Below are 27149 nucleotides of genomic sequence, written 5' to 3' on the forward strand. Positions count from 1 at the left end.
TTTATTTGTCTTGTTTTTTTTTTTTTTTTTTTTTTTTTTTGTCTTTTTCATTTTTATTGGTACCAAGGATCGAACTCACGACCGCCTGCTCGCAAGGCAGGTGGTTATGCCGCTGAGCTAAATCCCCAGCCCCCTTGTTTCTTGTTTTTCTAGAAATTTTTGGTTTTGTTTGTTTTTCTCTCTAATGCAGAAAGGATACACGTACATGTAGAGGCTTATACAGGCCTAGAACTTCTAAACAGTTTACAAGAATTGATTGTATTATGTGTGATGATATGAACAGCTACTCTGAAGGAAGAGACATTTTGCTGTCCATTGCTGATTTCCTATTGTCATGCTGTGAAATCCAGTAATGCTTTTTGTTCTTTGTTTAGAGTGGTTTTAGTCTGTTTTGTATTATTTAATTTCAACATTCATGAAGGTATGGACAGCTATTTTGAAGACAACAAAAGACATTATGATAACCATTGATTTTCCTATTGTCTGGTTTTGAAGACCTGTAATGCCTTCATTATTCTGTTTTGATCAGTTTTATACTATTTTGTTTTGTATGAATTCATTGTGTGTGAAGATATAGACAACTATTTAGAAGAAAACAAGAGACATTATGGTAGCCAGTATTGATCTCCTGTTGTCCTGCTCTGAAATCCGGTGTCACTTACATTGTTTTCCTCTGCTCTGCTTTGTTCTGATTGTTATGTTTTGTAAAAAAGAAAAGAAAAACATGTGTTTAACCTTTTATCAGTGCTACCAGGCAACTGATGACCTCAAGTTCCACTTAGTTCCCCTCTTCTCTATAAATCTGAGAATTCCTATAAAGAAATGTCAGGCTCTCTTCTACTGTGCAACCAGACGCATCATCTGATATTGGATTTTTGCTTTTTGAGTACAAGGGAAAGAAGAGAGAAGCAAGTCACAACTTTTTTGTTTTTTAAGAGCTGGGTGTGATGGCGCACACTGGTAATTCCAGCCCTTCGGAGGTTGGGGCAGGAGCATCACCAGGAGTTCAAATCAGCCTAGACAACATAGTGAGTTAAAGACTATGTGTTTTTAAAAACTGGGGGAAAAATCTATATGGCAAATCTCATCCAACAGAAAATTGGTCCAAATACTTTTGCCCTAGCTCTTTGTATGTTTCCTGGAACTTTCATACTTAAAAATTTGAGGATGCGAATAACAATTCAGTCAACTAGAACATCTGTTTAAATAATTTATTTCAAGCATTGTTTTAAATTTGGACCCTGTAACATTTCATACCTAGAGAGCTACATAAAAGATACTTCTAACAACAGTGCCTAGGGCTTGTTTCAGAACTGCCAGTCACCAAGATCTAGTAAGCTGGATAGTTTCACACTGTGGCTTGGAAAGTAAAACATTACATATTTACATGTACATTTAAACTAGACATTCTCAAGCATTGTAATGAATAATAAATGCTTAGCAATAAGGTGTCATCTTCCCTCTAGCAGTTAGTGGAAGATATTTATGAAGAATTTTCATCTGCTTATCACTTTACATCATAATTTAAGAGGACTTTCCTTTCTCAGCTCCAGGGTCTACAAAGATTTTTTTTTACGCTTAGCCAAAACTTTGCAGCAGTAGGGGTTTACTAAGTCATCATGTTAACAATGTAAGGATAAATTATTTAGTAGGAAGTCTCTGAAAATGAAAATAATGTCATTAAACACTATTCTGTAGTATTCAACAGTACAGAATTTATGGTTATATTAGTCTAATATCTAAAGTTAACCATTCGTTAGGTGCCTATACTGTTGATTCCCTAGTGATATTTCTCCACTTACATGAATATTTATTTTAATAATGATATCATTTAGAAAACATGAATATCAAAATGACTTATAAATTACTAGAGCTATACAAAAAAGGAACATTAAAAAGCAGCCATTTGTATGTTAAAATACATAGAAACCTGCTATGCTTCTTTTATGAAGTACTTTATAAAAGTATAAAACTATAGAAGGTGCTATCTTCATGAATTTTCCCTTTTCTTGATTCTTGAGCCAGATCAACAAGCAAACCTTAAAAATAATGTAAACAAGCATTGATTATCAATCACCTTTGAATTAACACCGTAGATTTCAGGGCAGAGGAACCAAAGCAGCTGTTCATTTTTACCTTCATTTGCCTAACTGTTGATATGGCCAAAACTCACTGAAAATAGGCTAACTTCATTTCACCTTTTGTAGCAATCATGTAGACTCAGAATACTTATGAACAGAATGTGCAAGTTGATCATTAAAAAAAGCAGAATCTTAATACTAAAATGTTAACCTTGAATGTCTTAAAATTACACAGAAAACATACCTCATAGTGTATGAAAATTTTACTTAAATAATTAAATAGCAAACAAAGGCAGAATTTACAAACATACATTACAGAGACTACAATGTTATGTATGTATCCTCTGACATACAAAGTTACATTGAAAAGTTTAGAACATTTTATTTACAAGTGTCTTGGAACTCAAAATTGATCAGAGCTCCAAGGTTAAGAGCTGACAGATTTCAAGAATAGCTTCATGTTCGTACCTCGCCCGCATTAGTTTTGAGTTTCACAGGAACAGTGTAAGCTAGCCTGGTGTTTTGCTTCTAGCAAGTCAATGTTTAAAAGGACAATAATAAACATAGTTCTTGCAGTTGTGTCAGTACTAGATCCCTAGACGCTTTACTAGTACCTACCATTGTCTTTGGAAATGGATGAAACAGAGTTGGTGAGAAATGCAGAAAATAACACCATGTCAGGAAGTAAATATGCATCAAATACTGTCTGATAAGATCCGCCACGTGACTGTCATCATATATTGAGATCCAGACTGCATGCTCTGTAGTTCTGGCAAATTATCTTTAGCAACATGCACTGCTTTTGAGAGGAAGGCCTACATGTTGTGTGGCAACAAAAGTTAGTAAAGCCAGATTAGCAGTGGAATCAGCGATTTACCTTAGTGACAGACAGCAGAACTTCTGAGGGCTTGGTAAAGGATCCAGCAGAGAAGCATGTGAATCTTGGAAATAGATCACACTTGGCATTTTAAGGACTAAACCAAGGTTCTCACTTGATAATTGTGACCAAAATGCTCCACCTGAAGGGTCCTCAAGGGAACTGGGGAAATGGACAGCTCTGGGGCGGTGGGGAAAACCAGTTACAGACAGAACATCAGCAATCTAAGTCAGTTCCGTGAAGACACATGTGCTTATCTCTGCTCACCAGTTATACTCTATGAGCAGAAATTCTATGGCCAAAACACAGTCTGTATCATCAGCTTGCCTGGCTTAGATACTTGGTTTGTTTGATTACAATTCAGCCCTTAATATTCAGTGCATCCCCACTCTCTAGGAGGAATTCTTAAGAGCAGTAACAGAGATTCAGTCCCTCATCCGTAACCTTGACATGTTCTTTAAATGTTACTCCCCCAATCCCTGCCCAGGCTCCACTACGGATTAACAGGATAGCCTCCGAAAATTCCTTTACCTTAGAGACAAAGAAAGAGAAAAACATCCCATTAAACTTCCTAAATATTGACTCAAACAGGATAATATTTACTAAGGTCATGGTCCTTACATTTGTTTAATATTTTGAGTGCAGGATATAGACAAGTACAATTTCATAGCTGTACAGGACAATTAAAATTTATATGTGTAGGGGCTGGGGATTTAGCTCCATGGCTTACGTGCCTGCTTGGCAAGTGCAAGGTCGCGAGTTTGATTCCTGGTACTAAAAAACAAAACAAAACTTACACATGTAAATCACACACTGAGGAATGTAAAGAAGTCGAGGAAAATAAAGTGAAAATTGGCACGTGACTTGAGGTAAAATTTGAGGAAGGAGAGAAGCCAGACCAAGAGCAAATATGAAGGGAAGGAAGTCAGCAGAGAACGCCTCAAAAACAAAAATCATTGTTCCTAGAAGTCAGGAAGTGGGTACACAAGTCATGGAAGAAAAATGAGTTATTTCAGTGCAAATGCTACTTAGACTGGACCTTTTAAAATCTGTCTTTCCCTGGACATACAAAGGAGCTTTTGATGAAAAGCAAAATGCAATGCATTGTGCACCTTTCTAAAAAATTCTCATAGTTCCGACTCTTTGTCATTTTCATTCAGGTAGTATTCATTGTCTGTGGTTGTGTCTGTGTCACAATCAGAGTCCAGTGGGTCCTCCTCATATATATTAAGTGGTTCATTTGGACTTGAACTATCTTCTGGCACTTGCCTGCTAGCAGAATTCGAGCTTAAGGACTCTGAAGGGTTGGAAGAGCTAACGACATCATCTTTCAGAAAGCCAGGGTTCTTAAGGAAACTGGGCTTCCACAATCTTCCTTGTGTGAGTGACCGCTTCACGTTCTCCAAGAAAGCCAGCTGTTGTTCTTTCCCAAAAATCCCATAGTCAATCGGTCTGGATATAGAGGATGCAGACTTGGGGCCTGTTTTCTCTTTGCTGCTATACAAAGTCCAGCTTTCATTTCCGTCACAGTAAGGAAGTTCAGAAAAAGACTTGAATCTTCGACTGTGCCCGCTGCTGGGAGAGAGTTCGTCTGCAAGGCTCAGCTGACTCAGAGCACTGGCAGTTGATGTCCTTTCAGAAAAATGGCGTCCCCTGACTTTGGGAGGGTGACTTTTGCACAGCAGATCACTATGCACATTGATACTTTTCAAACTCTTTGATCTATACAGGTGAGGCTCAGGTTCCCACTCCAGAGACAAATCTCTCCCCTGTTGCTGCTGACAGCTGGATGGTAAGACACTTACTGGAGATTTCTGTGTAGGCGCCAAAGGAGAAGGAGGACTTAGCCTCTGATGATCAGAGGAGCCGGCGTCCCTGAGGCTGGTGAATGTGAACTGGGCTGGGATTTCTGACTCCCTTTCCTCACCTACTGTTGCACTTTTAAAATGCTCATGCTTTGGTGGTGATTCTGAGACATTATTCAGTTCATCCTGATGTGGCTTTGAAATGCCGTTAGACTTCTGGTTACAGGAGTTTCTATAAGTTTCTCTGCTGGGTATTTCAGTAGCCTCCATATTCACTCCATTATTACCCAAACTGCTTTCCTCTGTGGGTTCTGTGGACTCCGGAGCAGGCTCGGGTGCCAGTGAGTTGTACTCTTGGCTGCCAGGAAATAAGTGGCCAAAGTCAGATTTGATCCCACTTTTAGAGAAAATAGTAGCTACAGGTCTTTGGGGGCTTAAATCCTTAGCTGGGAATTTCCTGCTGGCTTTAGATTTGGTTGGCAATCTGGTAATTGAAGACGTGTTTTCTTCTTTTTCTAGATCTCTCAGGTTGGTATTATGTTTATTATTTCCTCCAGCACGTAAACTTTGATCCCGGGCCAACATCTGTATTCCACCTTGGACCTTCTGGCTCTCTGTTACATTTACCTCCTGACTTCCTTGAGGTAATTGCCTGGATTCAGACTGAAGACTTTTAAAATCTGGTTCTCTTGATTGAGTCTTGTCAACAAACTGTAGTTCATGCAGTGCTGGAGCGAGAACAACAGTTTGGCTTTCTGAGTCAGAAAGAGTTTTGTCGGTCAGTGTTTGGCACTCTCTTCCAGTCTTCTCTCTGATGTCCCTGGGCTGCGATCCACTGGAGCTGTCATCTATACCTTGGGCTGTGTGATCTTTCTGAGGCCAATTTCCCCTTTCAGTAGATACAACGGCTGTACCACTAGCTACACACTCCCCAGAACATTTTCCAGTTTGAGAAGATTCATTATTATCTTCAGAATGGACTGTGAGTCCAGAGAGGCCACTGTTTCCGGCATCAGCAGATTGCTGACAACCTTGCGATTTTTCACCTGTGGCACTTTTATCCTGAAGCATGAATGAGGTACGCAGGGTTTCACTTTTCCCTGTTTCTCCCGTCTCTTTCTGGCTTTGTGGAATCCCTGGAAGTGTATTAGCTAAGTTATGTGAAGACATCACTCTGGTTTTAGATTCCCCTTTATGAAGAGAAACGTCTGCCCCAGCACAAGCCATCTCCTGTGACGCCGGCCCTGAGGACTCCCTGTTTGGTGGTGGGAAGGCAGCCACACTGTCGGTGGCAGGAGAAAGGTGGGGCTGAGTGGAGCAGACTGGTCTTTTCAGATCCTCAGATGCAGATGTTCCTGACTGTGTTTGTAGAGGATAATTTACTTTGTTTTCTACTGAAGCATTAGAAAGTGTTTCGGTCTCCGCTTGAAGTGATTCTGTAAGTGAATTGGTATTTTGTATATACTGTTGAAGGAGCTCACAGAATTTTTTGCTGGGTTTCCTTGGTAGTGTGTAATATATGGAAACCACCTCTAGACATTTTACATTATCTTCATCGCCAGACACAGAAAACGTACTAGTAGTCTTAAGTTTACGTAATGTTTTTCCACTTTCTTTTTCTGACACTTCTGCCCAAGAAGGGTCTTCATCTGAAAGAGTAAATATACTTGTCCCAGAGGCAGAAATTTCATCATTTTTTTCAGTGTGTTCTTGAGGAAATCCTTTAGGGTCACCTCTAATAGACGAGTGACTTTCCAGGGGGTGAATGACAGTTTCCCTGGGCCTTGGTGTCACAGCAGACACTTCTCTGTCAGGGACCGGTGATTCTTCTCTTCCAGGTGAGGCACACAGCTCTTCTGAAGGACATGACATAGCTCTCTGAATGAGGAACGGGAGAGGTCCTTTCCTGACAGAAGCAGGTCTAATGACTTTCACGCCTGCCGTTGTTGCTGTGGCTTTAGATGCCACCAAGGCTGCATCTGAGACAACCTTGGAGCATTGACGCATTGCCTCAGGAGAACTGGGACTGAATTCACTGGATGTGTACTTCCCAACTGGACCATCCCTATTATTTTTTGTCTGGAATGGAGGTGGCCCATTCCTAACTGAAGTAGCCGTGATCTTACTTCCTGGCTGCCTGCCATGTATGAGACAACTGGCTGACTTTCTTGGCAAGGTACAGTACGTGGAGCTGAGTTCAGAAGGTTTGGATTTGCTTTGATTCTCCTCCATGAGGCTACTGCCTTCTGTTGTGGAACCTGGTGTGCTCTCCGTTTTACTTAACTTTTCAATATAAGATATGCGACGTCTTATTTTTCCTTTTCCCCTTCTGCTTTTAAAAGGAGAGTAGAAGTGGCCTGTGCTGACATCACATGCGGCATCGTTTCCCGGCGTATGACTATCGTGACTCTTTGGGTTTGCTAAGCTTACAGCAGCCAGATTGTTTTGGTTCTTGCCAGCACTGCCTTTGTTTCCTCTTTCTCCCATAGATGGCTCTTTGTCTGATGGGCTTTTCCTGGAGAACACTTCGGTGGAAGGAATCACCAAAGCATCAAGGGAAGCATCGCTGGATGGTGAGGAGTCTGGTGGTACGTCTGAGAGGTCTAAAGAATCACAGGAGACACTGTGCCTCGCCACGAGCTTGTTGCAGTCAGCAGCAGGAGCTGTGGAACTGTGCACTCCTTCAGGATCTGAACTAGCAGGTTCCTCTGGAAATTCTGTGTTTGGACTGTCCAGAGGTTCAGAGTGCCAGCGGTTATTATTAATGATGTCTGGAATATCTTCATTACTTCCTTTTAATTCCTGGCCACAACTCTGCTCTGGGTTGGGGAAAGATGGTGCAATTCTGCTTTTTTGAGTGAAAAGAAGGGAAGGTGCTGAGTCAAGTTTTCGATTCCCAGGAGAACTTCTATCTTTTTTAAGTTTGTTGGGTTTATCTCTGTATGAGATGCACATTTTGGAGGCATCCTTCCTGGCAAAGCCTCTTGGTGACCCCTCTGAACAAACTGTGGTAGATGCATTAAAATTCAGCCTGTCATTTTTGGTTGGCTCCTGGGAAAGGGGATTTTGATAATCAGGAAAAGGATCTGTCTGTCTGTCAGTCTGTGAACTAGGTTGTGGCATTTCACCTGTCACAGCTGTCTGGTCCATCTTGCTTTGCTGTTTGTCTTCTAAAACAAATATAGTTGACTCCGTCTCATTATTCATTTCTGTGACCAACCTAGTGAGCTGGGTTTCAGCAGGAGCTGGAGGATCAGTTGACTTGCCATGGGTCACAGTAACTTCTGTATGGCTTCCTACTGACAGGGCATCTGGTTTATTGGGAATAACTTTTTGTAAAGTGATTGTGGACTTTAGAGAGGAAGGACTCTGAAGATTCCCTCTGACATCAGGAATCTGAGGGAAGGAGGTTTTGGATGAGACTGCTAAAGTCTGAGAAACTCTTGATGAATAAGGGTCTTTGGGGACATGTACCTCTACAGCAGAACTATCTTGCTGGTGTTCTAAACCACCAGATTTGATGCCATAGTGTGGACCAGTCCTGGGGTAAATATTTTGTGTACCAAAATGAGGGGTCGATTTGTTTTCATTACTGTTTGGTATCTCCATGCTCTCCAGTGGGGGTGTGTGGAAGTCAGACTGCCAGGGATGTGGCTCTTCTTGGCCTCTGAACACACGTGTCCCATAAGCAGGAGGAAAAGGCTCCCAGTGTTGAAGAGGGTCACTGTGTTCACGAGCATCGGGTGTGCTATTTGCTTCAATGGAAATCATTTCAAAGTCTCTGTTAGAATAAACAAATGGTTTCCTGCCTTGGTGAAAGTCAGACCACGAAAAATGTTCTTCCTGGTGGCCCCAAAAAGAATTTTGTCCAAACTGTTGTTCTCTGCTTTGTCTAAAGGTACTACTAAAGAAAGACCTAGCAAATGGGTTGTCTTGATGATAGAATGGCATATTCTCTGAGTTCTCAAAAGTGTCAGGACTCATTGCATTATCCATGGGGGCATTTAGGTGGATGCTTTGGTAAACATTTTGTGAATGGTACAGTTCATATCTCCTAGTTCCCTGATAATACCTGGGGTTTCCACACTGGTCTACAGGGTCAGTTTCCATGGGTGCTGGTGTCCTCAGGAACGCTTGCTGGTTCTGCCTATCTGTAGAGGAATCAGGTCTATTCCAGATGATGGATGATAACGGAGTTCTCTTTGGGCTCTGCTGGTAGTTCGGTCGTATAAACCTACTCTTGCTCTGAGTTGTGGCTGGAAAGTGTAAGCTTCTTGCTGTGAAATGCTTGGCTGCTGAGGCAGATTGTGGCCTGCTGTCGAAACACAAGGACGCACTGCCAAAAGTGTTCTTCAGCACATCATCATCTTCTTTAAAGACGCTGGGCTCTCTTGTCCTGTACATATCATAAATTGTCTTTGTCCTAGGAAAAAAGGTTTTAAAACCTTCTCTAGGAGCTCCTGGTCTCAGGATGTCATAAATTGACATATTGGAGGTTTCATTATAGCGATTTTTATGTCTTCCGGTGATATTACTATGCCTGCTCCCAGTGGAGTAAGAATGACTGAACTGAGTTCTTGGTCCGTAGTTGTGGGGCATGTTGGCATTCACTGAGATTGCGGATTGTTCCTGAGCCAGTGTGCTATCCAAATCGTCTAAAACTAAAGGAGAATATGAATCAGTTATTACATGATAGGCTGTAGACTATTTTTCCTGGAAAAATTAAGACTCATTAGCACTACTATAATGCAACATTTCTATATGTGAGGCACAGTTCCAAGCATGTAATATATTAACTCATTAGTATTGTCATAGTAAGAGTGCTATCACTATTATCATTTTATATTGAGAATACTGAGGTAGGAGGGTGACCACACATTTGAGGCCAGCCTGGGCTACATAGTGAGTTGTCAAAACAAGCTTGAACTATATAGTGAGACCTTATCTCAAAAAACAAAAACGAAAACATAGCAAACTTTATGGACCTATTTCCTAAAGATGTACTCCTTTATACCTGAAGTTAAATATTAAACATTATTATTATTCCATATGTTTATCAGCTCCTGATCTGAGACTATTTACTTAGATTCCATTTAACCATAAAGTTCTTCAATACTTACATTAACAGCATACAAAAGTATCTTTTTCAGATAAGATAAACAAGAAAATTTCAAAAATAAAATACAAGGCTTGATATATTTTGGGCACTTTAATATCAATACAAATTATTTGTTTTGCATTAGTACCAGGAGTTTTTCAAAGGTGTCGTAATGCAGAGACTTACCTTGGAAGAGCTCATTCTCCAGCACGGAAACGTTCCAGGGAGGCGGTATGCCACTGCCTTCCTTCATGGTTGCAGGCTCAGAGACAAATGCACGGTCAACTGGTTGATTTTTTAGAGGTGAATTGTATATTTCTGTCTCCTAATTTTAAAATAAAGTAAACAAGCAAACATTATTTCTGTATCTTCTCTAGCTAAAATAATCACATGTTCCCCCCCCAACACATGCATGAAAGAAAGAAAGAAAGGTCATAATCCAAGAACAAATCATGTTTCCTAATATTTATTACTCAATTTAGCATTTTGTTGTTTTTGCCATCTGCAGTTGCTCATGAACTTCTCTATCCACACGTTAATTCTTTTAATTAATTACAAGTTATTCAGGCATGATCCCGAGCCTCTCTGCCAAATGTTCCTGTAAGCTTACACAGAGCCTTATACAACCTTATGGGAGAGGTAGTCCTTGGGAATCAGGAAAGAAATGAGCCTTGCTCGAGTTGGAAGTGCTGGCTCTAGGGTCCCGGTGGTTGGGAGTCTGGATTTCCTAACACTACATACTCTATCGAGAGTGTGCTACCTGAAGCTTACGGTGCACCTTAAAGTTTCTGAACTGGATGGAGCTGGGAAAACAGTATTTTTACCCAGAGGTGAGCTAGAATGGCAGGCTCCCTGCACAACCCTAAGGAGCTAATTCAGTAGCTCTGAAACAAAGGGACCAAGAAGCACAACCTTCTGACTGCTTTATTGATAACTTACAGGATTACTGAGCTGAAGTTCTTTTCCTTTTTTTAACTAGCAAATGCTTATACTGAGTTCACCAAATCTAGTCACTGCTTTTGACTTTTCTTTATAACCTTGTGAGCATTTTCCATGCCCACATTTTTGTGCCAAAACTCCATGTGCATCTCCTCCGGCAAACCGGCTCTGTCATTCTCGACTCTACTTCAGGTCATCCTGCACTGGGGGTGAGGCTGCAGCCCCTCTCCTCCCCACTCTGGTTTTTTTTTTTAAAGGTTTCAAATATTTATTGTTGATTCATTAGTGTTCATCACATAAACAGATTAAGATTCCTGATAAAGATCTCTCAACTGTCCAGCCATGGTATATCTTATGTTTGATGTGGTGATATAATCTCGAATACAGTAAAGTATCATCGTGAGACCTCCGATGGGTAAATGTGCTGCAGCTCTCATGCAATTCCTGACAGTCCCAGCTTGGTCCTCTCCGGTGTCGCCTCCTCTCAGAGTTGTACCTGATTTTATTATGGGTCTTCATCCGAATCCATTGAGGAATGGAGCGATTCTGCTTTTGCCTCTTGGCCAAGAATCATCTGATTCTGCAAGTCTTGTGAAAAGACATGGTTTGATTGAGAGGCAAGAGCACGCACTTGATGGCAGACAGGAGCAGAACAGAGAGCCCCACTCGTGTTTTTTAGCTCACTGTGCTACCCAGTCCTTGCCTCTTGAATCTTTCTTCTCCCCAAGTGTTTCCTTTCTATTTCATGCTCATTATGACATTTCATTTTATCTTTAAATGCCTAAGACCAAACACCTAACATTTCCAGAGCTCTGATTTTTAAATTTCTTCAACACAGATCGGAAGTTAGGTTTCCTTAACCTCTCAGCCTTTACAATCCTTTGTAGTCACTCCATTTTCTTTCTTAAGGTCTAAGTCAGTTATTTCTTATAGGAACCTACCCAAATTTCTTTCTTTTATTTTTATTTATTTTGGGGAAAGGCTGAGACAGGGCCTCTCTATGTAGTTGAGGCTGGCCTTGAACTCACTATGGAGGCCATGCCGGCCTCAAACTTGCAGCAATACTCCTGCCTCGCCTCCTGAGTGCTGGGATTACTGGTGTGTGCCACCACACCCAGCTGCCCAGATTTCTTCGACTTGCAGTTTTTAATACTATGGGCAAGCCACAGAAGAGATTTCCTGATAAGGAAGAAATGCTCCCATGATAATTTATTGGTCACTGTATAGAATTTAAACATAAAATATAAAATGAATAAGTGAACAAATATTAGAATCATAATTACAGGGAGATACCAATTGGAAGATAATATCTTAAAATAATGGTTTAGAAATCAGTGTTCTAGAGAGAAACCAACTGGAAATGCATCCTGGTGCTACGACTGGAAGAGCTAAAGTCTCAATGCTGAAGCTGGAACCCATGCCTCTGGAAACTGTGGCTTGAATTTCCTGCTGCCGCTGCTGCATCTAAATTGGCACAGCAGGGATTGAGATGCAAAAGCTCTGAGAGTGGGGAATCGGTGAACAGAACTGAGAGCAGAGCTGGTGGGGAGCCCTGCATTGACCTGCAGTGAGTGAGAGGAACGGGGACCCTTCCATAGACTAGGAGGCTCCAACAGAGAACATTCTGGGACCGGGCAGACTAGCTGGAACAGAACGCTGCAGTGACTTCAGTCACATATTCCCCTCTCAAGTGGGATTAGTGGGGAGCACTTGACCTGGGTGATGCCACAGACTAAGACCCAGTAGGCTAGCCCAAACCAGGTCCCTGCACCTGGCAGTGCACCCTAACGCAGTGAAGCCTTCAGCAGGTTGACTGACCTGGAGGGGTGGGCCCAGCATAGGCTGCCCAGGTCTGAGTCTCCCTAGCATACTGCAGTGGGTGGGAACACCTAGCCGGCGCCATTCAAACAAACTGTAACTGACAAAGAAGGAAACTGGGCCTCCTATGTACGCTTGTATGGAAGGAACAAAAAGTATGGGAAGAGGGAGCAACAAGAAAGGTTCCTCAGTCCCCAATCCTGAGAACACTGATCCAGGAAAGGTAAATGCAAAGGATAATGAGGACAGAAAACATGCAATATCTCACACGGCACCAATAGACATAAAGAGATATCTCCGGAGCCTCAGAGACAAGTTCAAAAGTGAAATATTTAACCAAGTAAAGTAGAATAGTTAAAGAAATGCTAAGCACCTCCCAAGAAAAAACAGATGGTGGAATGGAAGAACAGAAAAAAAGGGGAGAATTCTTTGATGGAGAAAATAGAGAAAATGTAGAATACATGAAGCAGGTTCAAAGACATTACCAGGAAACTAAAAACTCTATTGAAAGCTGGCATAACAGCTTGAAAGAAACTAAGGATAGATTATCTGAACTGGAGGACAGATTTGTAATGTGGGAGCATGAAAGGAAAAAACTTCTTAAAAATAACAAGGAAACAAGCAGTAACAATACAAAGGCTAGAAAATGATAAGAGGATCTATACCTTAAGAATGTAAAGGAAGAAGCAGGGATACAAACAAATGAACTGAAAAGGCTATTCACAGAAATAATCAAGGAGAACTTCCCTAATATAGGAAAAGGTAAAGATACTCAGATATATGAGGCATACAGGACCCCAGCCACCTACAACCCAAACAGAACTACACCCAGGCATATAATAATCAAAATTCCAGAAATCCAATATAAGAACAGAATATTAAAAGCCGTCAGAGACAAGAAACAGATCACTTACAAGGGAACACCCATCAGAATTACAGCAAACTTCTCGGCACAAACCATCAAATCACGAAGAGCATGGGGCGAAATAATTCAAGCTTTGAAAGACAATTCCTCCAGCCAAGATTGATATATCCTGCACAACTGTCCCTAGAAATTGATGGAAAAACAAGGTGCTTCCAGGATAAAGAGGAACTAGAGGAATTTGCAACCACCAATTCAACTCTACAAATACTGCAGGATATTCTAAAAGAGAAAAATACCAAGATTCCAGAAATAGTGGCAGAGAGGCCACAATGAATGGAGCAGAAAGCAAAATGAAGAAGACAAACTGACAACTAATGACAGAAAAAGAGCTCAACAGAAATGAGGCAGAGAAGGTTGGATGGTATGAACAGCTATTTTGGAGAAAATAAGACATTGTAATAAGACATCATAATAGCTAGTGCTCATTTAATATCATCTTGTTTTGAAGTCCCATCAAGCTTTTGTTCTTCTGTCTCCATTGGTCTTAACATATTGTATCTTATTGGATTTTATTATATGTGATAATATAAACAAAAACTTGTATAGACAAGGAGATAATATAGTAACCATTGTTCATTTTCTGTTAGTTGGTTCTAAATTCCCTGTAGTAGTCATTCTCTTGAATGGTTTTACATCGTCTTGATATGTTTGATGCTACAGTGTACGAAGATATACTCAAAGATTTCAAGGAAAGAGACACTATGGTAACTACTTTTATGCCGGGATATCTTGTGGTAAAACACTATTTTGCTTAAATTATGTTCTGACCTGTGCTGTTTTGTGTTGTTATGTCCTCTTTTATCTCAATCTCCTTTTTTATTATTTATCTCTTATCTCTATTTTTTTAATTAAGGGAAAAAATAAATAAAAAATAGCAGGATATATTATAGTAACCCACTTTGATTTCCTATTAACTTGATTTGAAACCCTGTATTGCTCTCAGCACCTTGTTTTGACTGATTTTACTCTATTCTCTTTTGCTTGATAGTATCAAGTTTGAGAGTATAGGCAACTACTTTGAAGACAATAAGATTCACTATGATGCCCATTCGGGTTTGACTATTATCTTCTTTAGAAGTCCTGTAATGTCTCCAGTGTTTTGGTTTTATTGGTTTTGTTCATTACTGTTTTATTCAATTTTTATTATACCTGATGATATAGGCAATTCTTTTTAAGATAGCAAGAGGCATTATGGTAACCATTGTTGATCACCTTGTATTCTGTTTTTACATTATGTACTATGTCCATCCTTTTGATTTGACTGACTCTGTTTTGTTATGTCACATTTGGTTTTATTCTCTTCATAAAAAGTAATAAGAACTGTGGGAGTAATAAAACCCAAAATGTGTAACTGTCATTGTAAAAAAAAGGAAAAGAAAAGTGCTCTAAAGGATATAACTGCATGTATATTTAAGCATATAAGACAGATTACCATATTACTGAGTTTTTGTTGGATCATTGAACAGAACTGTTTGCAGTCTCACTGTTTGAATGTCCACTCTATATGTTTTAATTTTGTAACTTGAACAGCTATTTCTAAAATGACAATATGTACTCTATTAACTAGTGATTTCCTACTGTTTATTTTTTTAAAATTCTGTATAACTTGTACCCTTTTTCTGTTTTTTTTTTTCTCCTTAAATAAAATTAAAAAAAAAAAGGCAATCAGTGTTCTTTTCACTGTAAGGCACATCAAAGTATTCTGTTCCCTGACTAATGTTTCTCTGACTATTTGGATTAATAATAATTAGCCATGGGTCTTTTAAGTTTATTCTTCCTAAATCTGCAGTTTTGGTAGTTGGTGTAAATAGATACATTTGATTAGGAGAATACAACCGTTTGAACCTGGACAAACTTCAGATTTCCTTTATGTAGACCACAGTACATGGCTACATAGCTCCTGACATTATCTTTGTAGAGTGAAAATTTGCAGGGAAATTGACAGAGCGTGAACTGAGGACTCAGGTGGAGGGACGAGGCTCCATGTGCTGGAAAGGCCGCCCTCCTCAGGATCCCTGACTCACTTCCTTTGGTTCTAACTCCGTCCAGATCTTCTATTTCCAGGACAATCCCACCCCCCCAACATGTTTCCCACACGTAGAAATGTAAATCACATGGCTAAGAAAATACCCAGGTTTTATTTATATTCACCTTTAACTTTTCAAGGATTTTTAAAAGAGAATTTTCTTAATAGAACTTTAAAGATAAGTAGCTGCTAGTTAATGGTTGGTTGGCGTGTGCCATAAAGAATATTAAGTTATTATCACTACTCTATAGACCTCTAACTTTGAGTGATGTGTGAAATATTATTGATATTATTATTATTGGCAGCAGCAGCTACTAAACGTTGATTATTACAGACTATATTAAGTTACTTTATTATTTTGAGCTCCTCACTGTTCCTGGTAACTATTATCCTTCCTTTGAAAAAGTTGAGGTTTTAGAAGGTCAGACTGGCGGGTGTGGTGGTGCACACCTGTAATCCCAGTACAAGGGAGACTGAGGCAGGAGGATCATTGCAAATCCGAGATGAGCCTGGGCTTCAAAGTGAGCTCAAGGTCAGCCTAAACTTCATAGTGAGAACCTGTCTCAAAAAGACAAAGAATAAAAGATAAAAAAAGAAGGTCAGGCTGTTTGCTGCCGTCACAGTGGGGGAGGAGGATTTATGCCAGGCTGGGGCTCCAGAGCCCCTGCTCAATCTCCCCAGGCCCCTGGTCCTGCAGCTCTGGTTTTCCAGCACACTGTGTCCAGGCCGTCGGTACCTTGCTCTCTCGTTGCCCAGCCTGTGCGCTGGCCTGGTTCGGCCTTTTGATTCTCTTCCCTCTCTGTCTAAGTCTTCAGGGCTGTACCGGAGGGATGCACAGTAAAGTGTCAGGGGCATGCTGATCGTGTGAATGGAAACATTATGGCTTCACTCCTTCCCAGAGAGCCTAGTGTTGGAGCCTTTCAGTACCGGAGCCAACTGGAAATCACAACTGGGAAACAGAGCTCTCACGCAGCAATCTCGGCTTCCAAAGTAAGTTGGAACAGAGCCTACTGAACCCCTGTGAAATAGGCAACCAGTGTGAGATTGTATAGATTTCTTCTCTCTTTCTTTGTTTCTTTCTTTCTCTCTTTCTTTTTTCTCTGTCTGACTCTGTCTCCCTCTGTTTTTACAGAAACATAGTTTTATTAAAGGTAGGAAAAGAAACCGGCTCTCTAGACCAAGTTTGGGCCAAGTAAAGCAGGGGAAGAAGTGCACCTGCAGCAGGAGGCAGGGCCACCACGGAAAAGGGAACATGGTGGCCCAGATTCCGAATTTCTTAGTGTAACCTTGATTCTCTGGCCACTTACCACAGTGGTCTCCCTCATAGATACAGGAGGTCCTACCTGGCCATCACACCTGTGGAAAGAATTTGAAATTATTTTTTTGAAGAGCTTAACTTTTACCCAGGGGAATATCAATGCACTTTTACCATTCTGTGTTAATGTCTTGAGAATATATATATATATATATATATATATATATATATATATCTTTTCTTTTCTTTTAGAAGGACACTTCTGGTTTAGTGCATTATTGGATAAAATTTCAGAAGCCACTTTCTATGATTCCATAGAATTAAAATTTTAAATCTTTGCCTCTCAGGCAGCCAAAAAAATTCTGTAAGAGTGTATCTGTATTTGAACACAGCATAAAAAGTTAATTACAAAATAATTGCATCTGTTGAGTGTTTACTATGTGACAGGCATCAGTCTCCTGCTCTTCTGCGAGGTAACTCTTTGATACTTTATTCCTGACAGGTGGATTTTATTTCTGCTTCCCTTTTACAGGGGAGACAACAGAGGTGTAGGAAAACTAGAAAACACAGTTTGAGAAACACAATTAGTAGCAAGGCTAACGCTGGGCCCAGGCTGTCTGACTCCGCAGCCCTTCTTCCCTCGGCTGGCGCACTGACTCTTCTTGCGAATGGAAAACATTTATATTTTAAAGAACAGTTAGCTCAGGACAGACTTAATCCATAATTATTCAAAAACCAAACACCACAAAAATTGCTCCAGGGTGATCATTTTTATAAACATGCCTGATTTGTTATTACGAAGTCATTTTATTTACTTAGGTACCGGGGATCGAAGGTACCATGTCATGCTCGCCAGGCAGGTGCTTATTATGCCATTGAGCTACGTCCCTGGCCCTATGAAATCATTTTAAAAATGAACAAATAAATATACTTTTACTATTTTTATAGCTTCTCACAAATTCGGTGAGAAGGTAAAAAATTTATAAGATTTAAGCCCAAAATTGAGATAGATGTTGATCTTCTAAATCTGCTTTACAGTCTAGATGTGCTCTGCTGAATTGATTCAGGATTAATATAGATCTAGTGACTCAGCGCTCTTCATGAAATCAGATCGTCTCACCAAGGAACAACCAGGGGAAGAAAGCGTGTAACACACTGGGCTGCAGGCTGGAGCAGACAAAGTGACAAGGCACAGCTGCCCTTCATTCCAGCCGCTTCGGGGTTCATGAAAACACAACGCCTAGAGGCCAAGTAATTTTATATTTTGAAAATATCCACATGTACTTTATAGTTTAGCTCAGATTCTCTTTTCTTTTTTGAAACAGGGTCTTACTATTTAGTACAGGCCGGCTGTGACATCACCAGGTGGCCCAGGCTGGCCTGGAACTCACAGCAATCCTCTCGCCTCAGCCTCCCACTGGTGTGATTATGGGGGTGTGCCACCACGCCTGGCGGAGGTTAGCTCCGACTTTAAACAAAACTTTACAACAATACCATGGATATTCTTCATGTTACTCTGAAGTACTACGTCTACCAATAATATCTGGAAGTTAAATACAGGTTGAATAGTCCTTATCAGAAATGCTTGAAATCAGAAGTGTTTTGAATTTCATTTTTGAGATTTTAAAATATTTGCATAAATCTATCAAGATATGGGAACGGGACCAAGGTCTAAACATGAAGTTCATTCACGATTCATATACATCTCATACATATATCCTGGAAGTTATTTTATACGGTATTTTTAGTGTGGCTGCATTTTGACATGAGGTCAGCTGCAGCAGTTTCCAGCTGTGGGGTCATGCTCACATTCAGAAAGGTTTGGAATTTTGGAACATTATGGATTTTGGTTTTGGAGATAGGGATGCTTATGTTTTTATTCTTCCTATTCATACATATTGTCTCTATCCCTCATACACGCCATGTACTCCTTTGAGCTCTTTACAGGAAACAAATATAACTGAGGTAGGAACTAATTCTCTGAGAGCTTTTAACAATAGGAAAGGTTAGATGCCTACGCTGAACTATAAGCCACAACTTGATAAGGGTAGTAAAAAGATGTAAGTGAGATGCACTAAAAATGCAGAGGGGCAAGCACTCAGGGGGAGGGGGGAGGCCATCGGGAGGATGTGGCTGGGAACTGGCCCGGCAGCTACAGCACAGCACAGCACGAGCAAAGGCTTGGAGACAGAGGCCTCGAAGCCACGGTGGGAAACAGCAGGTGAGGCGATCTGCCTGGCGCTGAGAGTACAGGCCACGTTTGCAGGTTTGGTCCAGAATCTTGGAGGGCTGCCGCCCTCCCAGCACGTCCCACAGCTCAGCTCTCACCACCTCAGCGAGCCCTCAGTCTGCTCTGGAGGAAGGGCAGCAGGGGAAGGTTTCTGAGAACGGCAAGCGAGTGGACGATGCAGCGAAAGGACCAGACAGTGCCTGGATCACAGCTGGTACAGTGGCCCGCCAAGCGCAAAGGCCTGAAGCGAGTGGAGGGGTGTGCAGTCACCTGAGGGTGCGTGTGGCTGTGGACCACTGTGGGCTTGGCTGCAGGGGTGCAACCCAGCTGCTTCAGAGCCCAGAGACTCTGCACCCAGGCCAGGCCCTGCATAAACTAATTTGTGTTTCTGATGGTAATACTTCCTCTTGTAGAATGAATCAGTGGTATCTTGAAGGTTGTGCTGGTAAAAGTCTACCTTCTCAGTAGTTACAAAGGCGCCTCATCTGCGTGCACTCCTGAACTCCATTACTGGGTGTTCTAGAGATCTCTCACAGACATCTCCATTCTCCACCTCCACCCTTCACACCACTAATGGAAGACCTGTCTAAAACCTCTGCCTGAAGATCTTACAAGGAAGGATATATAATCTCAACATGACACAGGCTCTTATCTGGTGACCCCACCGACCTCATTTCCCCAGACTTTGTTCCCAAGTTAATTCCATCCTTTTCTCCTTTCCATAATCCTTACAGATGCCATCAAGAAATTCCCATGTAACAAAACAGGTTCAATAAAATTCATTTCTAACCAGAATCCTGGATAACTTCCCCCAAGGACTGGTAGAGTATACTTTTCCACCAAAGAGTTCCATGCGGATGACCACAAACGATTTAGATCTTACGAGTCTGAAATGGACTCATACCTTTCTTCCATCCATTCCTTCCTTTAAACTCAGAAACCCTCTCAAATCCTTCCTCACCTCCATCTCTCTCTATCTTTACGCTGTCCAAGACATTTATCCTCCCTTGTCTTTCTAACTGCAATCGTCCCTTCACTGTCTTTCACTTTTGTGCCAATCTAATCCATTCTAAGCTTTAGCCAGCATGATCGGCACCATCTGAAGCGCGCCGCTTTCCTACAGCCTCCTGCGTGCTCCTGGGTGAGCACTGAAATTCTTTTGTGCCTTCTTAAACCCCTACATGATCTCATCCCCGCATACTTTCCAGCCTCAAATCTCACTTTCCTACGTCTCTTCTGCCAGAGGGGGTTTGATAGACATCTGTATAGATTGTTTCTTTGCCTGAAATGCTTTCTTTTCAGCTCTTTGCCTGGATAAGTATCTCATGCTAGAAGAATCACTATAAACGTCATTTTCTCCGGGAGGCTTACCAGGCTTAGTCTAGGATCCATGGGCACCCTGAGTTCCCATGGCACGCAGATCTGCACTGCAGCACAGTTCTTCATGTGTCTGTATTCCCTTTTTGTTGTTCAGGAAGACTAAAGCCTATGAAGGCACGGCTATCTGTTTTATACTTGTGCTTCTTGTGTATCCTTATGCAGTTTTGTTGTTTAAATGAATTAAATTATTCTCAGCACATCTGTTCTTCCCTTTACATTCACGATCATTCACCTACTTTCCCAAGAAAAGGGTGGAAGAACGTTCATCTCCAATCCCTTTCTTCCTCACCTACCACATCAGATGCCAAGTTCCTGTGATTCAGCCTCTTACCTGGTCTCTCTGACTTAAAGTTTGCTCCTTCGGATCTCCTTACCCTGCAGATGGACAGCATTGCTCAGTCGTGGCACTGTTTCTGTCTCTTTCTTTTTGTAGGGGAATGTTCTGCACACTGCAGGATGTTAACCTCCCTGGCCTCCACCCCTACTTCATTTGTGAAAATCAAAAACATTTCAAACATTGCTGAATATCCTTTAGAGCACAAAATTGCCCCTGATTGAAACCAACTTGTGATCTTTCTAAGATGAAAATCTGATTATGTACTTCTCTGTTTAAAAGAGGGGAGAGAGAGACAGAGAGAGAGTGGCAGAGAGAGAGAGAGAGAGAGAGAGAGAGAGAGAGAGAGAGAGAGAGAGAGAGAGAGAGAGAGAGAATATTCAGGAAAAATATATGACCTGCTTTTTAGCTTCCAAAATGGTATCTGACCTTTCTGCTTACGTGAGGCAGGCTGCAGCTGGATGGCTTAAGAGGTTTACGCCCTATAGATCAGGCAAATTGGGGCATGCCTGAAGAGCAGCTACGTGGATCATCAAAGTGCTTTGCTCTTTGCATCTGATGGGAAGAAGTCATTTTAAAGAAACAGGGCAGGGTATGTGCATACTCCTACCCCGAGATGGGAGCTGTCACTCTAGTCACAGCTATATAGTGAGAGACACCATATGTAAGCATTGTGATAATCCTGGAGGGACACAGGACTTTAAGTTTAATTGTAGCTGTTACTCGTGGGCCTTATGAATTAGCTCCCTTGGTCCAGGCCGGGGATTATCACAAGGGAAAAGTAAGGAGAGAGAGTCACATCTCTAAAAGGCCTAATAACTATAAAATCACCATAGCCAACTGGTGGCATTGGTTGCACAGCTTGGAGAAGGTGAGGACCTCTGGGTGACTGTCTCCCTTGAGGGAGAGGCTCCCCAGTGGAGCATGTTGCAACATGGGCAGAGAAGGGCAGAGCACGTCCCTTCTCGGAGTGGGCAGGATTCACCCTGGCACAACTAGGGCTTGGACCAAGCAAGGAAGCCTGTGCCTATACTCTCATGCCCTACGCTACCGAGACTTTCTGAACTACAGGGAGGGAGTGTGTGAGACACAGTTTAACTGGAATTCTGTGGTGAAGCTGGGCATGTATGTTATATCCTCCAGAAACCCACAACATGATGCAAGGAAACGTCACCTACAGGGAAGTGTCGGGGATGGAGGAAAGCTAGAGGCCACATCTGTAGACCTTTCTTGAGGGTTTTTTGTGTTTGGTTTTGGTTTTGGCTAGCAATGCGGAAAATGGAAAATATTTTTCTTTCTTCTTGGAGTTTGGGTCTGGCTAATCATTCACCAATAGCATTAGACCCAAATGGGATGACTTTGTTAGAGCATAAGGTTGGGAGGAGGAAGAAACCATGTTTGCTTTTATCCGCTCACAAAATCACAGTATTCTCACGGCTTTCCATCCATTGAAAGTAGGAAACTGAAGTTTCAAGATACCATAACCATCATTCTTCCTCATCCTGGGAGCTGGGGGAAGAGCACACAGTCCAAGCTCACTCCCCGGGGATGCCCGAAACCACAGGGAGTAACAAAACCTTATATATTATGCTTTCTCTACACACACACACACACACACACACACACACACACACACACACCTATGATAGTTTGATTTATAAATTAGGCACAGTAAGAAATTAACATCAACAATAAATCGAGGAGAACAATTAGAACAATATACTGCAATAAAAGTTATGTGAATGTGGTCTTTCTCAATCTGTCTCTTTCAGGGCGTCTAGTTCTACCCTACCAGGATTATCACAATGCTGGGCTGAGCGTGGGTAGCTGAACTGCGGATGGGCTGCGGGCACACTGTGCTTTCCTGGCTCTCAGGGAGGGTTTATCCACTCGGTCCGAACACAAGGCTGTCTTTCACATTAAGTGATAATTCTTGTTCTCTGAGTTTATTACCTTTTCTTTGAATCCAGTTTTGGAAAGTGAAATAAAAACCCTCTAAACTGCTCTGCGGAGTTATGCCGCGAGACTGTGACACCTCGATAGCTTCAGGAGGCTCTCAGAAGCCCGGCAGGCGCTGGCCCAGGACGACTGTGCTTTCCTGCCCACTCAGGCCCTCCCATAGGCTCACAGGGAACAACCCCACTTCACTTTGCTCCTGAAGCAGAAGGTATTTCCAAGGTTGATTTTGTATTTTGGAAGGTCAAAACTGTCAAAGAAACTGAAACCCTACCTGAGGTTAAAGAGGCCCTCAGGGTGTGCGATATATAATTTATATTAGCTGCCGTGGTATATCCCCCTTAAAAATTTGCCCCCTCCACTTAGGATTTATATCCAAATATTTAGGTCATTTTCAAATTTAAAAATTTGAATGTATGTTTTTGCATTTTATCTTCTGAAAACTCTTAGGAGCAAACACTGGTGCCTTTTTCATTGTATTCTACATCTGCAGAATTAATAAGCACTTGCCAACAGTAATAGTAATGTTGAGATAAATCTTAAATATTCCTAATTTATATTTTGGAAGTAAAATGTTTTTAAAGGCAACAAACCCTGAAAACTGCGGGATACTTAGGAAATTTACTTAATGAAATACCTGATGAAATCAGTTTCCCTTTCTATGCTGTGTTTTATGTTTCAGTTTGTCTCTTTACAAGAGAACTGAGTCATTTTGATATTGGAGAATATTTGCTAAACAGAATTTTGCAAGTTTTAAATTTTTATGATAGTCTTACCTACATCCAGAATACACTGTGTGATAGGACTTTGGAAATAACTTGCCTCTACAGTTAACAAGGTTCCTTAGCTTTTCCCAGTTTATTAATACTAGATTAGGCAGCCATATTAAACTCTGCCTTAAAGAAAAAGCACTTTAAATACAAATTACATTATAAGTTCTAGGAATATTTCTTTTCTCTTAAAAAAATATTTTCTATGTAGGAAATACTCCTCAAACTCCCAAAGTGACAGAATTACTAATATCGCAAACATTTTTACAAAGAAAGGCCACTCACCTAGTTGAAGAGTGTTTCCTGACAGACAGGTAAACCTACACTTCGCTCTGCTCCTCACGACTTCACAGAGCCCCAGTTACAGCTGACAGTAAAGCTCCTTCCACCCACCCGAGGAAGGCAGTCCTCCTCCAAGCCTGAGCGCCTCATGACACGCGCTGCAGCTGGGTGCCGCCTCTTGTTTTCCAGCAACAGTGACCTCCAACACCTTTTATTTAGCACTGCAACACATTCATGGCTTGACTGCACACGGAACACATCACGTGCCAAGCCAACACCTTGAGGGGTGGGAAGCTTTGCAACCAGGAAGACAGGAGGAAAATATTCAGCAGTCAGCTCAGACATTCACCAGCACAGGCGTGCTTCTTTTCCACGAAGTGACCCCATGGCCTTCTGAGTTCAGGAAAACTGTTTACGTGGTTCTAAACCAGCACGGGTACTACGCCTCGGGTGTCCCAGAAGCTTTCTCTGCTCCGCCTTATATTTAAATTCTGGATGGCCACATGGGAATGACTGCACCAATATTCCTGGTAACCGACATGCCTCCTTTTCTGTGTTTCAGAATTTTTTCCTACCATTTTTCTTACATTAATGGTCACCTGCTGCAACTCCTTTATGACCAGGGACATGTCCCTCAGGCAGTAGGCTTGCTCTTGGAGTCATGCAACAACTGTTAATAACTATTTCTCAACATTTAACCCATTGTGCACCAAGTCTACCACCAGGGACATCTGTAGCTGGTTAGAACTTGAGAGTGCAGGTGAGCCGAGTGAGTTTCCTAAGAACTACGGCGCTGTGCCAGCTAAGCCCTCTGTCCTTGTTGCTACCTGAACTGAAATTCTATGAAGCATAAAGAAACATTCTGTGAAGAAACACAAAACTGGCACTTGGCCTCTGCTGTCAGATAACTAAGAAGCAGTCCCATGATACGAGTTTAACTCACCCTTTCTGTCCCAGCGACTGGAGCTTGACAGTCTCCCGCCCAAATTTTCTGAACGAAAATAGGTTAGCAAATGATGATCTGAAGCTCAGCCGAGAAGGAACAGATGCTGGGGTTTTTGGATTAGTTACATTGTTAGATCTTGATGTTTGTAATTCCACGGGATCTAAAAAAAATTGTAAATTTTTGCATTGTTAAGGTTTTTCTAGATAAGCATACTTGAAAGAATGAACCTTGGCTTTTGCTTCCCTCTCTCCCTCTATGCAGTCCAGAAACAGAAGACACATCCTCTCAAAGACCCGGAGAAGGAAAGGGAGTCAAAGCTCCTTGTAAGACAGAATCCTGTGCCCTGATGGGTCTGCTGAGCAGAGGAAAGCAGGTTTGCCATCTTTATTTACATATTGAAGAACAATTGTGAAGTTAAGTGATATGTTGGTAGTCACACAGTTGGAATGTCCCCAGGAGGCTTGGTTAGCACTCATCTCTGGAGTTTACAGCAGCTCCAGGAGGATCACAGCCCTCCCCGACTTGCTGTCCCCCTCCCGGACCCCTGGTCTCTGCTTCTTCCTTAGTCATCACAATGTCATTGAAGTGTTTTACGTTACTAAATTCCAGGTTAATATTTCATATGCATCATTTTATTTAATTCTCAGAGCCATGCTATGTGGTATTATATTTTATTTAGATATTAGAAAACTGAAGTTTATAGAGAATCAATACTGTGCACAGATTCATGTGCACACAGACCAAGTAGAGATCTAAAACCAGGCCTTTTTTCTGGCATCCATATTTACATTCTTAAATGTTATCTTATTTTGTCTGATTTTAAAAGCATTACTGCAATAAAATTTCATTTTACTCTTTATCATATTATAAAGTTTTTGTGCCTTATAATTGTTATGGATTGTTTAAATCAGAGACCCCCCCTTAGCCACTGTCTACCAGGCTAGTCCACAAATTTAAAAAAACTTAAAACTAATCAGTTTTTCTCACCATTTTTTGCCATCTCCTCTCTTAGCCTGTACATAAGTGGTTGTTTGAACATTTTGCTAACATCTGTTTCATTGCAAAACTTTTTTCTTTGAATTTCTTCAAACCATTCACCAGTCACTCCTTGAAGCCATCTGATATCCCTTTTGGTCTTCTGAAGTTTGCTGAAATAAAACAAAATATCAATGCACTCTTCAAATTCATTCCTATCTAGTACAAGCTTATATGAGGGGCTAAACGTTACTTGATGGAAGAGAAGCATAAAGAAATCAGCACCAGTCAGAATTTTCCTTTGACCACTATGTATATATTTTGGATGGATTCTGTATACAGTACAACCTAAAGCTCTTTTCTAGTAGTTAAAATCATTATCAAGTCAATGCAACACACTAGGCTGGGCAATGTGCTAAACCTGATCTAATAATGCAACAAAGTGATAGATGTTCTAATGACCCGTAGAGACTAGAATATTCTACTTCAGATTGCTCACTCATTAATCCATTAAATGTTTATTAAGCACTGTTCATCAATAAATGCTTACTGGGGCCCCATGTAGACAGGCTTAAACAGTGAATATAAGACTTGGAGGTTTTATTACCCAGTGATCACAAATAAAAGCTAACATGCAGAAAAGAAGTTACTGAATGCAATGGTCTTAGCTAATGGAATTCTTTAAACATAAAGACACAAAAGCTTATGAATGACTGCAGTGCTAAAGCTCACACAGGGGACATGAAGTTTGAGATCCACAGGAAAGGCCACCCAGAGCACAAGCACGACCAGAAAACCAGGCCTGAAATCCTGTCATGCCTCCCCCGCCTCTTTTTACACCTTCTAATGTAAGTCCTCTCTCAGATGAAACACTGCTTTTTAAAAAATGCTGCTTTAAGTCTTTAATTAAATTACCAGTTGTGATTTATTGTTTTTTCAAAGTACATAATTTTGCTCAATTTCAGGAGAAACCAGGCACTGTTTGAGAAGTGCTTCGTCCACAACCCTGGATGGAGGCACAAGAGGAGAAAGGGAAGTTTAATCCACAGGATTAACCAGGCCAGGCTGTGGGGGTGTAAGTGGGCGCTTTCTTATAGTACTGATGAAAACATTAAGCTTGCAAAACTCTGATGGTTTATTTAGCAGCTATAACCCTCTATCCAGGGTCTGCTGCAAAGCCTAATTGTTAGGGGCTTTGTATTATAAGGAAGTTGGTAACAAACTGTCTGCAACACGGCCTATCTGGGGTTAAATGCAATGAACTGAGATGGCTGTAACTCATCTTTCTGCCCTGGGCTATGATACTGCTGTTTCTATGAAAATATTCAAGAAGGAAGCCGGAGGTCATCCTGTCCAGACATGTATTCAAAAAGCATTAGGCAGCTGCCGTCTTCTGCCTACAGAATCTGCCCTGGTGCCGTCTCCTTACCAAGGCCACCCTCTGACACATGG

The 27149-nt window shown here is 41.4% G+C and overlaps 1 protein-coding gene and 1 pseudogene across 4 annotated transcripts in view; both read right to left on the minus strand.

Moving 5' to 3' along the window:
- The window catches only part of Exph5 (exophilin 5), a 74949-nt gene continuing 47800 nt past the window's right edge, over positions 1-27149 (minus strand). For 2 of the 4 annotated variants that reach the window (XM_013143685.3, XM_063255714.1), the window contains exons 2-6: positions 25710-25870; positions 24720-24882; positions 16877-16925; positions 10048-10186; positions 1-9424 (exon numbers count right to left, since the gene is read on the minus strand). In XM_013143685.3, coding sequence (XP_012999139.2) covers positions 4086-9424; positions 10048-10186; positions 16877-16925; positions 24720-24882; positions 25710-25870 — 5851 coding nt within the window. In that variant the 3' untranslated portion in view covers positions 1-4085. The other 2 variants (XM_013143689.2, XM_063255715.1) reach the window with 2 other exon arrangements.
- On the minus strand, positions 10604-16869 carry LOC134477597 (large ribosomal subunit protein eL39-like; annotated as a pseudogene).

The sequence above is a fragment of the Cavia porcellus genome, unplaced genomic scaffold, assembly GCF_034190915.1.
Source record: "Cavia porcellus strain 051 isolate PalLab524CR breed Dunkin Hartley unplaced genomic scaffold, mCavPor4.1 scaffold_9, whole genome shotgun sequence".
In the NCBI taxonomy this organism is placed as follows: Eukaryota; Metazoa; Chordata; class Mammalia; order Rodentia; family Caviidae; genus Cavia; species Cavia porcellus.